Raw genomic sequence first — 16758 nt, forward strand, 5'->3', positions numbered from 1 at the left:
CAGGCGCAACAGGCTTGATTTCTTTAGTCTGAGGAAAAGGGAAAGCAAGCAGATCTTTGAGGGACTGGAATAAACGGGTTGCCAAGGCCAGACTGTATGAATGAAGAAAAGGACCCAAAAGTGATGCTTCTTTATACGGACAAAAGTCGACAGGTCTGAGTGAGGGTCTAGGGTTATCAGCAGAGAGGAAAGCGGGGAGGAAGGTGAGGGAAGACCCACCTTGACCAGTGAGGAGGCATGAAGATGCCAAGAGTGAGAGCTGAGCAGGCTCCCTGAGGAGAAAAGCATCCTCAACCAGGTAAAATCACAATACCGAAGACATGCTAGGAGGAGGAGGCATAGAACTCAGTTCCTTCCCAAGCCCTACGAATTAGGTTCTGTTATTAACTATACTTTAGAGATGAGAACGCAGCTGCACAGAGACATTAAATATCTTGCCTGAGATTTAACAGGATGACGAGGTGGTCATCACTCCCTGGACAATGGGGGAATCTGTTTGGCTGAAAAAGTATCATATTGGGCAAATTAGTATGAAGCCCCTAAGCCTGATACACTGCTTTGCAGGAACCCAGTCCCGTGACAGGCTCGTTTTTCCTGAAAAAAGGGAAATTTGGAATCGCTTCCTCCTTGTGCCCTGGTTCCTTGTATATTAGACACTAAAACCGATCCTCCCATACTGAAGGGCGACTGACCCTTTCATGTGGCCAGGACTGTGCTAGTGGTTTTCAGTTGGGGTTTCACATGATCAGGATTCAAAATGCAGGTTCCTTGTTCTTGCAAGGGGTGAGAGTGGGGGTTCTGGCCAAACTTGGGCCTAACGCGAGATTATGAGTTCTATATTTTTGTAAAGAACAATAAACTAAGGGCAGAGCCACCTGGGCAGAAAAATGGGAAATTAAAATAAATAAGTTAAATGAATAAATTTAATTTAATGAATACATTATATTACATTAGGGAAATCAATGAAGGAAAAAAACTTAAGATGACGCTCAATGATGTTAGTGGTCTCTAGCCACAGAAAAGAAGGAGAAAGAGAGAAAACACCCACTTTGCTCTCAGTGATGCTCTTCATTCACCACAAATTGCGACCAGCCAGCTTGTTTGTTCGTAGAATGTCACCCAAATGGCTCCCCCTGCTCTCAAATCTAAGCCAACTACTTATAAATGGGATAGATTTCCTAAAAATAGTTACCTTAGATCCACATGTTTAATGTGAGGCATTTTTCTTAAAGCCTGTAGCCGAAGGGTCTCCATACAGTTTCCAGACATACAAAGTTTATCCACAGCAGTCAGTTTCTCCAAAACCTCTGGAATGTCAGTGAATTCGTTAAAAGAAAGACCAAGGTAACTAAGCTGATGCATGTTCTCCAACTCAGGAGGTAGGGCCTGGAGAAAGTTTCCATCCAACAAAAATGTCTGTAGGCTATTAAAGAAAACAGAATTATAAAGAGAATGTGCAAATTTTACTTGTTTATTATCAACACACGAGTTTGACAAGTATAGATCATATTATGAGAAAAAGAAAATGCACTATATCTTTTGCAAAAATGCAAAAGGGCAGAGGCCTGAGGCAATAATACACCAGAGAGAAAAGATCAGAGATAAGCATCTTAATCTTTTATTGAAAACCAACATATGCCAAATCTCCCTAGCTGGGATAGGCATAAATGGCAACAACACGAGTGACTGCAGTGTGAATCAGCTCAAATAGCCATCTTTCATTGTTATTTTAAATTCTTCAAATTAAACAGAACTCAGAAAGAGAGAAAGTAAGCCCTCGTCCCATGGGTAGACACGCTCATCTGTGGGGATCTTCAGTTTTAAACAAGGATATTTTAATATCTTACAAGACTCTAAAGAGTGTAAAAGCTAATAAATGAACTCTGCCAAACAGCCTGCTCTCTGGATTTGGGGCCAAGACTTACACAACCAACCTAACAAGTTAGCTAATCCCAAGTGCTACAGCCCGATGCAGCTTCCGGGGGGTTCCGAGGGACACTGTGCAGTGGGACTCAGAGTACGCACTTGGTAGGGGCGCCTGTGTGGCTCAGTCCGTTAAGCATTTGACTTCAGCTCAGGTCATGACCTCGTGGTTCATAGGTTTGAGCCCCGCATGGGGCTCTGTGCTGACAGCTCAGAACCTGGAGCCTGCTTTGGATTCTGTATCTCCCTCTCTTTCTGCTCCTCCCCTGCTCATGTTCTGTCTCTCTCTCAAAAATAAATAAAGATTAAACCAAAAAAAAAAAAAAAAGTACGCACTTGTGCATAACTCCAACGGCCGCTGGGACTACTCGAAGGGCATTGCAGGACACATTCAGCTCAGTCAGGGTTGGAATACTGCAGACGGCTAATGGGAATTCCCCTAAATGATTATTGGAAAGGTTAAGACTCTTCAACTTGGTGAACCTATCACAACGAAACAAAAGGAAGAAAAGACAAATGTCACAGATGCATAATGTCACATAATTTTAGCACAGATGATCTAACCTAATTCAACGGAGGAGGAAATGTGCCCTCAGAGGTGAAGGGCACAGAAGAACTGGAGTGCACCTCTTCAGACTCTAAGGCCAGCGTTTCACCTAAAATGTAAACATTATATTTAAAACCAAACTTGGGGCGCCTGGGTGGCTCAGTTGGTTAAGTGTCGACTTCAGCTCAGGTCATGATCTTGCGGTTCGTGGGTCTGAGCCCCACCTCGGGCTCTGTGCTGACAACTTGCAGCCTGCTTCAGATTCAGTGTCTCCCTCTCTCTTTACCCTCCCCTGCTCACATGCTCTGTCTCTCAAAATAAACATTAAAAAAAATAAAAATAAAAACAAACTTGCCAGTCTAGAATGAGATTGAATAAATGAAGAGGTGAGGTCTGCTGGAGTAAGTTTTGTGGCTTTCCCTGGGCCGGCTTTGTTAACACACCAGTAAGTGCTGATGGAGAGAGGGAAGGAATAGGCAGTTCTAGCCCTTCTGACGTTGTGTTATCCTACACAAGTAAACAATCTTTCCATTTCACTTCTCCTCAAATACAAACCTGAAATAAAAAATTAATTTATCGAAACTACACATTCTCATGTAACCTAGTTCTATAGTTCCAAACTTAAGAACAAATTATCATTCTTCATCCTCAGTCCAATACTTGATACCACTAACCACACACCCCTTCTTGAAAAGTTCTTCTCATTTCACTTTCAGAACATTTTCCTCACCTGGCCTTTTCCAAAATTCTCCAAATCTTTCCTCCTCAGTTTCCTTCTTTATTCTTCTTCATCTCCTCCCCCCGGCCGCCCGCCAAGGGTAAATAGTGCTCACAGATCTGTTCTTGTCTGTTTCTTCCCTCTACCTTGCCTTCCTTGGAAAGCATTTCACTGCTCTGTGAGGAGCCCTCTATAACGCGCCACACGCCATCTCCTGCCTCCTGAGCTACCCTGAGACATTTCCAGCGGAAACTCAACTCCCTGTCTGTCTTCCAGACCAGCACTTCTCCTATTCCATTTTTGTTAATGGCGCTTTCATTTTCTCAATTGTCCAAGCAATTAAAGAACTCATTTTTAAGTTTTACTTGTCTGTGTTTTAAATCTATCAGTCCACTGCCAACCACTATATTTTTTTACTTGCGATGAGAATCAGATTAGTTACTGTGATTATGCCAATGATTTGTAAAACCACCCAAGCCTAAGTATGGGGCAGCGCATACGATGCCTAGAACAGACGCACACATCTTAAAAATAAATCCAAGTCAATCCACTCAGCATGTTAAGGAAATTGTCATGTGACCTACCTGCTGAATTCTATGATAAAAAGTACTAAGCTTTGTCTTAGGTACCAACATGAAGTTTATTCTAAACAGAAAAGTGACACAGGGGCTCTTTGGTTAAAAGTATGACTTTGGTTTTTATTTTATAATAGCTGTTTTCTTGAATGGTGGAATATAGACCTAATAGTATTTCAAATTAAAAACAAAAAACACTTATCCTCCACTATGATTAAATCATCCATGATCTACACTCCACAAGTTAGAATCACAGGTTCTATTGTTTTTAGTTCAGAAGTTCTCAAAGCACGGCTGGAGGACCCTGGAAGAAGGCCCTGAGCCCCTTTCAAGAGATTCCCACAGTCAGAAGCACTTCATAACAATACTAAGATGCTATTTGTCTTTTGCCATTCTCCTTTTCTCCCAAGTGTCCAGTGGAGATTTCTAGATGGTACGAGTCTTTGTGACAGTGTACCTGACTGGATGGAGAAAAGGAGAATCCAATGATCTTCTATTAAGCTAGACATTAAAAGATTTACAGAAATATAAAACAATGACACTCTTCTACATTTTGTTTTCTAAAATAGTTACTTTTCATAATAAACACATATGTTAACAAGAATGGGCTTATTGTTTTTCTAAAGAATATATATTAAAATATTTCTCAGTTTAAGTCTGTAATGCTGTAAATGTCAATAGACTTAGCCCAGATAAATAAAAACACCTCAATTTTTGAGAGGGTAAAGGAGTCTTAAAATATGATTGCCAGACAAAATACAGAACACCCAGTTAAATAAGAACTTCAGAGAAATAACAACTTTTTTTAGTGTAAAGTACACCCCAAATATTTCATGGCATATACTTATACTTAAAAAAAATTGTTGTTGTTTTTCTGAAATTCAAATTTAACTGGGTGTCTTTTTTCCCCCCTTCTAAATCTGCCAACTCTATCCTGAAATAGATGAAAGTGCTGTTCTAGTCCAAACAAAAACTACTTTCTAGATATGATTCCTCATTTGGTAGAACTGGTCACAGTTTAAAAATATGCCTGCAATTAAACTGAACCTTAAAAAAAAAAAAGTTCTTCTAGGAAGGAAAAAGACCCACTAGACATTATCCAACACAATGGAGTACAAAGGCTTTTCAGAAAGTGGAGATGAAGCGATTACAGTTCCAGTACTTAAGGCTTTGGAAAAGTATTTGTCAATAACATGGGGGGGAGAGGTGGGGGAGTACATTCATCCTTACAAACGAATTTTCTAGAACCACAGCACTTCTGACAACAAAGGAAAGCAGCAGTGAGTTGAATGAGTAGAAGGCAGCTGACAAGCTTAAATGGAAAAAGAGAGAAACAAAAATAAAAAACCCCTAACAGGTACCCTCCATAGTCTTATGTATATATATTTACATTTTAAAGTGGGTGCCAGCTCTTAATATAAAGTGCAATTATTCTTTGCATCAATTCAATGATAAAAACACTGCCAGACCTCATGATAAAGAGAAGCAACCTCAGTCCTAGGGGTCCAGCGCCGTACTCCCCACCCCTCCGTCCCCAAAGAAGGAGTCTCCACATCCAATAACAGAGCAATAGCCGTAGGTGACCAGTGAGCACCTGAAATGGCTGGTCCAAGTGGAGACGTTCTCTAAGTATAAATATACAACACAGAACAGGATGTAAACTCATTAATTTTTAGAACAGATAGTAATTTTGAAATACTAGATTAAATAATATTAAAACTAATTTTGGGGAGCCTGGGTGGCTCAGACCATTAAGAGTCCAACTTCAGCTCAGGTCATGGTCTCACAGTTCACAAATTTGAGCTCCACGTCAGGCTCTGTGCTGACAGCTCAGAGCCTGGAGGCTGCTTCGGATTTTGTGTCTCCCTCTCTCTCTGCTCCTCCTCCACTTGCGCTCTGTCTCTCTTTCTCTCAAAAATAAACAAAAACATTAAAAATGTTTGATTTCAATTGTTTCTCCTTACTTTCTCTAATGTGGCAACCAGAAAATTTAAAAATACTTCTGTGGCTCACATTATATTTTCACAGAGAAGCATATTCTCCATACTAAGAGTAAGCAGTTTTCCAGAATTTTCTACCCAAATGACACCACACCTGTTGTCAGGACTTATGTGGGCCCTTCTCTGGGCCCCTCTCCCTCATCCGTAGGCTCTAGGGGTAGACAAAACCTAAACAGCGTGTCCACAGTCCCGCACCATGAGAAGTGAAGTTAGAGACTGAAAGAGAAGATGTTTGGGTCACTGGGGCCGATCTCCCCACGCTGCTGTGCCCAGTGTGGAACCCCCAGGGGTGTGAGGCTTCTCCACTGGGATCTATGCTTGCAAGTCAGTCTATCTGTTAAGGTAGGAGGAGAGAGCATCTTTTATAACCATTTATTAGCTTGATTACAGTAAACATTTACATACATGGGATGGGGCCTCCATTTATACTCTCACCCTAGACCTACACATCTTAAGTTCTGATTTATAAATACCTTAAATGTCTTTCCTTCCTTCTCATCACATTCCCTACATCCCTCACACTCCTCTCACTGCAGCCCATCCCCCCAATTCTTCCCAGAAAAGAACACAGTGTCCAGCACACTTGTTTAGCAAACAAAGCATGTATTGTTTCTGAGAACTCAAGTTCTTGATCTGAACACATTAAAATTCATTTGTTTTGGAAACTCTAACCCTGACCCTTCTTAGAGTTCCACTTTTTCTTTATAGACGTGGAAGGCAGTCAGACTACAGGCATCTACCAATTCAAGAACCCCTTCAGAGAAAGATAAGAAGGTCCACACAGAATTTTCTTCCTCAGGTCTTACAACAGGGAAGAGACACCTAGAGGCAATGTTTAAGTTAAGAGATAAATCTAAAGGGGGAGTGGATGACCTTTCTTCCCTTTACCTTCGCTCAAAAAGAATGCAGAAAGGGGAGCAAGGTGACACAGTGTTAGGGAAGAAAAGACTAGAAAATCTCTATGTCTCCAACAAAATAGGATGTTTAGCTCTGTCACAATTATCAAACGTGCATAGACCCAGATTCAAAAAAATTAAAAAAAAAATGGACTAGCTTTGGAAAGATACATATTTGGCAAAATATTTTAAATAATTTCATTTAAAAATGATTATAATTCTTAAACCTTAAGATTAAATTGTTAACATGAAGTTACATTATATTCATGCAGGTATACAGATATTTCCTCAAAGCTGTTCAATATAGATATGCAGAAGAGAACCAAGAACATCACAAATTTAAGATTAATAAAAATTGGGGTGTCTGGGTGGCTCAGTTGCTTGAGTGTCCAACTCTTGGTTTCGGCTCAGGTCATGATCTTCTGATTCGTGAGTTTGAGCCCTGCATCGGGCTCTGTGCTGACAGCATGGAGCCTGCTTGGGATTCTCTCTCTCCCTCCCCTGCTTATATTCATTCATTCTCTCTCTCTCTCTCTCTCTCTCTCTCTCACACACACACACACAAAATAAACGTAAAGAAAAAATTTTTTTAAGATTAATAAAAATTACTTTAATGATGATTGTAATAGCTATAGTGGTTGAATAAGGAATTTTTCTTGATGTTTTAGAAACGAAAGGGACAAGAAACCTGTAGTTTTGTTTTTTAAACACATCTGTTACATGTATATATGGTATATATACACAGTGCAAAGGCTAAACAAAGTTACTTAGAGGGGATGTATCTTCTTCATGTCTGAGCTTTCTAAAGTGAGACTACAGGGGCCTCTGAGATCATTTTCCTTCATTTGTTTCCACATGCACAAATAAAGTAGGCTCAGAGAAACCGTGTAAGTATCACATTACAACCTGATTATACTGCCTTTCAACATCAGTACTACTACTTCTCATCTCTCCTGTTCTTCTTTTATTACATCTTATTAGAGACTTTAATATAAATAGATATCAATTACTAATAATTCTAAGTCACAAGTCAAAGCGTTCTCAGACTAGAATATGGAATACACTCCTTTTTCGGCCTCACATCTCCCATTGAGGATGGCATTGTCGGCAATGCAGGACAGTGGATATTTTGAACCCCACGTACAATTCCATTGAAACCAGTTCAGGCACAGCCCAGGGCTCACAAACTACCCAAGAACCGCAAAGACTGATTTTACTCTGCAGAGCAAGCAATCTCCTTTAAGGAAAGAGCTGTAACTCCTGTCCATTTGTTCTATAATAGAGCTCAAAGTAGGGGGAAAAATCAAGTTAACATTTATCCCGAGTCTAATACAGAGTAATTTCAATTAATTCTTCAAGTTACAGGTACAGGATTATAATATGACATTCAGCTAATGGCAATGGGCACTGTGGGCTTTTAGAACTCAGGTCTCACTTAACCCAAAGTTCCAAGGTAATACTAAGTGTCACAGAAAAGTACAATCAACAAAATACATTTGATAATCTACACAGACAGAAAGCTCTAATTCTTTTCACAGAGAAAAACTGAAGTCCATTTCAAATTAGATATCCAAAAGGGCCATATAACAAGGTGCAAGGGGCACCTGGCTGGCTCAGTTGGAAGAGCATGTGACTCCTGATCCCGGGGGGTTGAGTTCAAGTCCCACGGTGGGTGTAGAGATTATGATAAACAAACAAACAAACAAACAAATCTTTATAAAGGGGTGGGGGCCTTTAGATTGTGGAAGGTCACTCGTAGAAGACAGTAGAATGGAGCTGACACCACTGCTCTGCCAAATTGANTTTTTTTTTTTTTTTTTTTACTGTTTATTCATCTTTGAGACAGAGAGAGACAGAGCATGAGCAGAAGAGGGGCACAGAGGGAAAGGGAAACACTGGATCCAAAGCAGGCTCCAGGCTCTGAGCTGTCAACACAGAGCCCGGCATGGGGCTTGAACCCACGAACTGTGAGATCATGACCTGAGCCAAAGTCAGACGCTTAACCAACTGAGCCGCCCAGGCGCCCTGATGATACTTTTTTCATTTGCACCTCCTTCTGTGTATACATCATACAACCAGAAGGCCAGTAACCTATGATCCTGTATCCAGACACAAACTGTGCTTTGCTCTCACGGGGTCTAATATAGAAATGTTCCTGATTTTTCCCTTCTGTCTTCCGCTTCACCCTGCAACTAACCAACAGCACAGGAGGACAGTACCTATCGTGAAGCTGCTCCTGACGGACTACGCTGACTGCTTACCCAGCTTCCACTCTAACTAGACAGCAGTATGATGTTCTAGAGCCTACACTCAGCCTGAAAGGATTCTTTTCCCTCAGTCACTAACATTCCCAGGTGTATAATCTTCCAAGCTACTCCCTCAAACAAATTATTTCTCTCTACTAAAGGGAAGGGTACTTAGTTTTAACTGAAAGGTTAACAAGTATCACATCCATGCATCTATTTTTCCTACCTTTACTAGATAGATATGCAGGTCTTCAACACAGATTGACCACAGCTCTATAAGCCTATTTCATTTTGGCCTCCGAAAAGCTCCCAAGGAGCAAGTGCTCCTTACAAAATGAAGTGGGGCCATGTTTTCCAAGGGCAGGAAAGAAAAAGCAAGTGTTTTGTGATATCCAAGTTGAGAAAAATAAACAAATACAAATGCTGCCGATTTTTATACACCTCCCCCTCCTGAAACAGCTTGATGACTATTTGGAGGCATGATAATTAGCTTCAGATCCATCTAAATCTTTAGTGATTTTCTTCTCAGGAACTAAGGATATATTGGGAAAATGTGACCACAAAATAACAGCACAGCGGAAGTACTCCTGTTTTTAAACATATTCCAAATGTGCTTAACTAGTAGGAGTCACACACCACACTCATGAAGAGGAAACCATACTTGTACTACTCAATGATTCTAACAGAGAAAAATCAATATTATTTTCTGGAGTTATTATTCACTACAAGTGGGTCAATTAGAAAAAGATTCCCTGGTGATTGGATTTCCGTTTCATGATAACAGTCCATGTTTAGCTTGTCTTTTCCCTGTGGGGGAACACGCTAATACACTTTAGAAATGATTAGGCTCTGATATTAAGTAATGAAGGGTCTGCTCGAGGGCTGGAGTTGTACGCCTCGTTCTGGGCTTGTCTCCTGCTCTCCATTAATTATGAAAAGTAGGCTCCCTAATGGCTCAGAGTACCGGACCTCGGAGGGAGTTGCCAGGCCAGCGGGGCTCTGGAATACTCACTAGATGCGCTTGTAAGAGGATTCCATTTATTCAATTACCAGAATAACACATGCTCATTTTAACAAGTTGAACCATAGAAGCAAATAAAGAACACATTAACAGTCTCTCCTACTTCCTTCCAAACCCCTTCCCCTGGAGATAAGCAGGGTCAAGTTTGGAATACATGCTTCTAAAGCTTTTCCTCCTTGTAAAACACGTATGTGAATAGGAAATAACCTCCCTCCCTATTTTTTGAATGGGATAACACCACACACACTTTTTCTATGACTTGTTTTCTCAAGTATACAAATCATCTTTTTGAGACGGTAGATAATAAAGAGTAATGCACCACAACTGATCCCATCCCTTCACTGCCGGACATTAGGAGAGGTCCAGGTTTTGTTTCTGTGTTACTGTTTTGCTATTAGGAATAATTCAGCATATCCATTTGTGCACCAGCGACTTCATTTTGCATACTTATGGGTGCCCAGAGACTTATCCATAATTCTGAAATCCAATCGGCTCGGAAAATTCAAAAAATTTTCACGGATTCACATGGTGACTAAAGCTGACCTGTTGTGAATATTCAGATCAGAATGTGTTCTCTTTAGAAATATCAATGCATCTGCTTATGGAGTCCCCAACCCTGCTGGAAATTTTATATAATATATAATATATATCCCACATTACCTTTAATAATCTGAAACTACCTGAAATCTGAAACACAAATGGCCTCAAGAATTTTGGGTAAGGGACTGTAAACCAGTATAACTGATGGGCCCAGGAATAGGTAAAATTTAAATTTTAATATGTACTGTAAAATTACCACACAGCTGTAGAAACGCATAGTCCCAACCAACCATATTGGAGAGAGTTTCCTTCCACGCTTCCTTCACTAGCATTTAATGTTAGCATCCTTTCCCTGTTGCTAATCTGATGCGCAAAAAGTGGTGTCAAGTCACTTCAATTTGTAATTCTCGGTAAAGTTTATCTTTCTGTTAAGTGTATCTTCCTTGAGATACATATTCATATCCTTTCCCTGTTTTTCTGTTGGTTTACTTGTCTTTAACCTATCAGTCTGCAGGAGGTCCCTGAGTACTGACTGCCACACATAGTGTCATATGCTGCATATACGGCACTTGACACTCCCAGCCTTCTGCTTCATCCCCCCCAACTCTGTTAATGACTTTAGCCATTCACTAATTTTTTATTTTTATTTGCTCAAATTTGGCCATCTTTTCCTTTATGGAGTCTATATTTTTCACCTTGCTTGAGAAGGTCTTCTTACCCCACCCCAAAGTGTTACAATAGTTCTCCTCTATTTCCCAATTTTATTTTGTACATTTAGATCTTTATTTGACCTGACATTTATTTTTACATGTAATGTTTGGTAGAGGTCTAACATTTTTTTGTCCAGTAGCTAATTATGCCAATATCATCTATTAAATAAATCACCCTCTTCAATATTCATTCAACTTAAATAAATTTCAAAGTGAACAAAAAGAGAAAGCCTATTCCTGTTCAAACAAAATTGCCAAAGAGAAAAGCTTAGGTAAAAACAAGTTACATTTACTTTTTGTATCTCTTTCTTTTTTCCCAAGAGAATTTATAAAATCAAATGCCTGCTTTGTTGTTCTTAAGAGCCCACCTTGTAATTTGGAACACATAAAATGCTTCAATTAAACAGTTCATTTGACAGAATAACTCTTCTCTTTTATCTGTAGAAGTACCAATCTTGGAAAGAGTATCAAAGTACTTTTTAAAAAATGTGTACTGAATGCACTTTCTCTGAAGAAGCATTAGTTAAATCAGTGCAAGAGACGTCAGTCAGCAACTTCTTAATTTATTTTCCATGGACTTTAAATTCCGACTCTTTTAGAGTAGAACTTTACTGTTGGTGAACTTTGTCCTACAGCCATGTTTTAATATTTCTGCCCTAATCCAGGTACGATATAGGGCAACCAGTGCTGTAATATTTATGTAAGAAAGCAAAACAATTTGCAAAAGACTTTAAAGGCTTCCTTTCCTGGATACAGAAAAAAAGGAAGAAAATCTTTTGCCCCGTGTTTCTCTCGGATTTGTCTGTGGCTGTGGCAGCATGAGAAACATTTGAGTCACTGGGCCTGCTTTAGAACTGCTGGGAACACCTACTCTTCAGAAAGCATGACTCAGCTCTTTTGAGCCCTCACACCCACAAATTCTACCGCCCTGGAATTGAACTCTCACTGGTGACTTCGCTTCTTGGTGCAGTGATTTTTCCTGCTGTCCCTACTGGGGACAGCCTCGGACCCAGTGAGCACCTGAGTTTTCCAGGAGGTTCAGCACACTTACAGATGCACAAATGCCAGTGTGCACAAAACCAGCTTGTCAACAGTTGAGCCAAAATAAACAGAAACCCTCCCATCTTAATCCTAATCACCATGAATGACTCTCGGTTCAAGCTAAACAGGCATATCACCTTTTCATATGATCAGAAAACAAACACATGTCTATCTTGGGTAAAAATGAAAATTTATAGCCACGAGAGTATTTGAGCAAAATTTTCTTAAGAACTGCCACAGAATAAGTATACTAAAGGTACAACTCACAGACATAATTTTTCCAAAACAATAATCAAGGAAACAGAGAACACTCCGTGTTGGCAACAATTACATTGGACATATTGCTATGGCAAATTAAAGCATTCCCTAAAGACAGACATTTCTATTTTAATCCTTGTTTAAAATAATTTAGGGCGTCTGAGTGGCTCAGTCGGTTAAGCATCTGACTTCAGCTCAGGTCATGATCCCATGGTTCATGGATTTGAGCCCCGCATCAGGCTCTGTGCTGACAGCTCGGAGCCTAGAGCCTGCTTCAGATTCTGTGTCTCCTTCTCGCTCCCTCTGTCTGTACCCAGCTTTCCTCCCTCTCTCAAAATCAACAAACATTAAAATAATTATACAATAATTCAAACAGGAAGCACTTGCTGGTTACTGACTCTGTGCCAGACCTAGGCTAAGTTAACCCTATGTATACAGTAGTCAACCAGACAGAGCTCCTACCCACAGGGCAGGGACGGAGGACATGCAAGGGCAGGCTCCCATGAATCAAGTACCTTATATAGAAAACCACTCCAAATCGTAAGACAGTAATCGTGTGGAAATAGCAGTCACTAGATGTACAGTAATCTACAGTAACTCTACACTAACTAAATTCTCGAAAACAATGAGTCACAAGCAGCATAAATCTGTCACTTTCTGTTTCTTTTATAAACTGGTGCTATAATGATCAAAAAGACAAACAAGAAGTAAGTTATTATGTTACAGTTAAACATACCTTTCCTATGAAATAATTTTTTTATTCAATTTATCCATGACGACATTTTTTTTCATTTTCTTGCTAACAGATCAGCCCATAGTCAATTCAATTGCAACATTATTCAAGAGATGTTTAATATTAAGCACCATCTGGTAGGACAAAAAACAAAAAATGTAAAACCATTTCTGTAAAAAGCAGAAAACAGATCGCTATTTCCACTTCTCAGAAGAAAGACAAAGAGAAGATCTACACAGTACACCTGGATAAAATCCCAGTTGAGTTATACAAGATACATAAAAGTGAAACCGGATAGAATCTCTATCAAAGATATCAGATTATCAAAGGAGAAAGTAAACATAAGCTACGGTCAGAGTGCTTAGACATGAGTAGCTTAAGCTCACATCACAAGTAAACCAACCATATCTGATAGTTAACAGAAAAAAACCCCAACACTGCAAAATTTACTAGGTACAGTAAGAGTCTGAACCATCCATTGACTAAACATTGTTTGAGTTCTTATTATGCACAAAGGTGTGTGAAGCATACAGATGTGAATTACATATGTTTTTGCCCTCCAGGAGCTTAAGAATAGTTTAGGAGCAAAGCTGCTTTAATGCAAAGCATAAGATGAAAACTTACTGGGGAAAAAAGTTCTGTAGATCATGAGTATCTACAGAAGAGAAAACCCACTTTTATCAAAGGGACACAGAGTTCAGTGGGGAGATGTGGACTGGAAGAGAAGACATTCAAAGAGAACAGGGTGGTGGGGCAGTTTCCCACATGTCATCTGCATTGTTAAACATGCAGTTTTCCTGGGTCTTATCATCAGAGGTCCTGGCCGTGCAGGGACAGCATGAAAACCAGGCTTCTCTGTTTCCTGTAAATACACCGTGTGGTTCTGATGTAAGCATTTCATAAATCCTATTTTGAGAAACACTGATTTGGAAGGCAAAAACTAAAGGGCAGACTTGGGAAAGATGAAGCAAATGACAGTGTTAAACAGAAAGAACTGCTTATAAAGGGTGCTTAAAGACTAAGCACACAGCACCCCTCAAATTGCAGATGAAGACACTGCTACTTACCTATGAAAAAATTTTGAATAAAGGAGTGAAACAGTCTACACTAGGCTCCATGGATTTGTGTATCATGTCAATCAGCTATCCTCTGCTTCTCTTGTGCTTCCCCTGCGTGTGTGTGCACGCGCGCGCGCACACACACACACACACACACACACACACACCACACTATCCTACCTCTCTATGTGGGATGAAAAAAAGGATGCATTCTGAAAGACATCCTACAATGGGAAAAGAAGAAAACTATCTGGCAAGTCAGACTTTCCCTCAGGTTCTCTTGTTAATTACACATCCCAAAGACATGAGCAGGGAGGGACGGGTGCAGGGAGGGACGGGTGTGCCCGCCTTTAGAGAAGCCACCGTGCAGTGCCCTGCCAGCCCTGGCACCAGCGCCCTAACCCACCCGTGGGAAACGACGGCAGGCGTGTGACTCCTCCCATCCACACGCTGTTACCATGGAGAGCATGGTGAGTGACAGAAAAATCACAGGCACTCAGGAATAACAGCAACTCTCATGGGTCTTTCCTTTCAAAAGTGACACGTGTGTGCGGTCAGAAGGAGCTCCAGAGGGAGCGGGACAGAGCCGTGTCTGACCTGAGGCAGAGGAGAGAGGGAGGAGGGGGCATGACTGGTTTCCCGCTGTTCTCACACTGGCAACCAAAGGGTTCTTTTTTTTTTTTTTTNCACAACTGATCCCATCCCTTCACTGCCGGACATTAGGAGAGGTCCAGGTTTTGTTTCTGTGTTACTGTTTTGCTATTAGGAATAATTCAGCATATCCATTTGTGCACCAGCGACTTCATTTTGCATACTTATGGGTGCCCAGAGACTTATCCATAATTCTGAAATCCAATCGGCTCGGAAAATTCAAAAAATTTTCACGGATTCACATGGTGACTAAAGCTGACCTGTTGTGAATATTCAGATCAGAATGTGTTCTCTTTAGAAATATCAATGCATCTGCTTATGGAGTCCCCAACCCTGCTGGAAATTTTATATAATATATAATATATATCCCACATTACCTTTAATAATCTGAAACTACCTGAAATCTGAAACACAAATGGCCTCAAGAATTTTGGGTAAGGGACTGTAAACCAGTATAACTGATGGGCCCAGGAATAGGTAAAATTTAAATTTTAATATGTACTGTAAAATTACCACACAGCTGTAGAAACGCATAGTCCCAACCAACCATATTGGAGAGAGTTTCCTTCCACGCTTCCTTCACTAGCATTTAATGTTAGCATCCTTTCCCTGTTGCTAATCTGATGCGCAAAAAGTGGTGTCAAGTCACTTCAATTTGTAATTCTCGGTAAAGTTTATCTTTCTGTTAAGTGTATCTTCCTTGAGATACATATTCATATCCTTTCCCTGTTTTTCTGTTGGTTTACTTGTCTTTAACCTATCAGTCTGCAGGAGGTCCCTGAGTACTGACTGCCACACATAGTGTCATATGCTGCATATACGGCACTTGACACTCCCAGCCTTCTGCTTCATCCCCCCCAACTCTGTTAATGACTTTAGCCATTCACTAATTTTTTATTTTTATTTGCTCAAATTTGGCCATCTTTTCCTTTATGGAGTCTATATTTTTCACCTTGCTTGAGAAGGTCTTCTTACCCCACCCCAAAGTGTTACAATAGTTCTCCTCTATTTCCCAATTTTATTTTGTACATTTAGATCTTTATTTGACCTGACATTTATTTTTACATGTAATGTTTGGTAGAGGTCTAACATTTTTTTGTCCAGTAGCTAATTATGCCAATATCATCTATTAAATAAATCACCCTCTTCAATATTCATTCAACTTAAATAAATTTCAAAGTGAACAAAAAGAGAAAGCCTATTCCTGTTCAAACAAAATTGCCAAAGAGAAAAGCTTAGGTAAAAACAAGTTACATTTACTTTTTGTATCTCTTTCTTTTTTCCCAAGAGAATTTATAAAATCAAATGCCTGCTTTGTTGTTCTTAAGAGCCCACCTTGTAATTTGGAACACATAAAATGCTTCAATTAAACAGTTCATTTGACAGAATAACTCTTCTCTTTTATCTGTAGAAGTACCAATCTTGGAAAGAGTATCAAAGTACTTTTTAAAAAATGTGTACTGAATGCACTTTCTCTGAAGAAGCATTAGTTAAATCAGTGCAAGAGACGTCAGTCAGCAACTTCTTAATTTATTTTCCATGGACTTTAAATTCCGACTCTTTTAGAGTAGAACTTTACTGTTGGTGAACTTTGTCCTACAGCCATGTTTTAATATTTCTGCCCTAATCCAGGTACGATATAGGGCAACCAGTGCTGTAATATTTATGTAAGAAAGCAAAACAATTTGCAAAAGACTTTAAAGGCTTCCTTTCCTGGATACAGAAAAAAAGGAAGAAAATCTTTTGCCCCGTGTTTCTCTCGGATTTGTCTGTGGCTGTGGCAGCATGAGAAACATTTGAGTCACTGGGCCTGCTTTAGAACTGCTGGGAACACCTACTCT

The 16758-nt window shown here is 39.9% G+C and overlaps 1 protein-coding gene across 1 annotated transcript in view; it reads right to left on the reverse strand.

Moving 5' to 3' along the window:
- The window catches only part of PHLPP1 (PH domain and leucine rich repeat protein phosphatase 1), a 213732-nt gene that overhangs the window by 53706 nt on the left and 143268 nt on the right, over window positions 1–16758 (reverse strand). The window contains exons 6-7 of the mRNA XM_077777552.1: window positions 2260–2406; window positions 1193–1423 (exon numbers count right to left, since the gene is read on the reverse strand). Coding sequence (XP_077633678.1) covers window positions 1193–1423; window positions 2260–2406 — 378 coding nt within the window. The remainder of the gene's footprint in view (window positions 1–1192; window positions 1424–2259; window positions 2407–16758) is intronic.

This window comes from Crocuta crocuta, unplaced genomic scaffold (genome assembly GCF_008692635.1).
Source record: "Crocuta crocuta isolate KB4526 unplaced genomic scaffold, BGI_CrCroc_1.0 scaffold36, whole genome shotgun sequence".
NCBI lineage: Eukaryota > Metazoa > Chordata > Mammalia > Carnivora > Hyaenidae > Crocuta > Crocuta crocuta.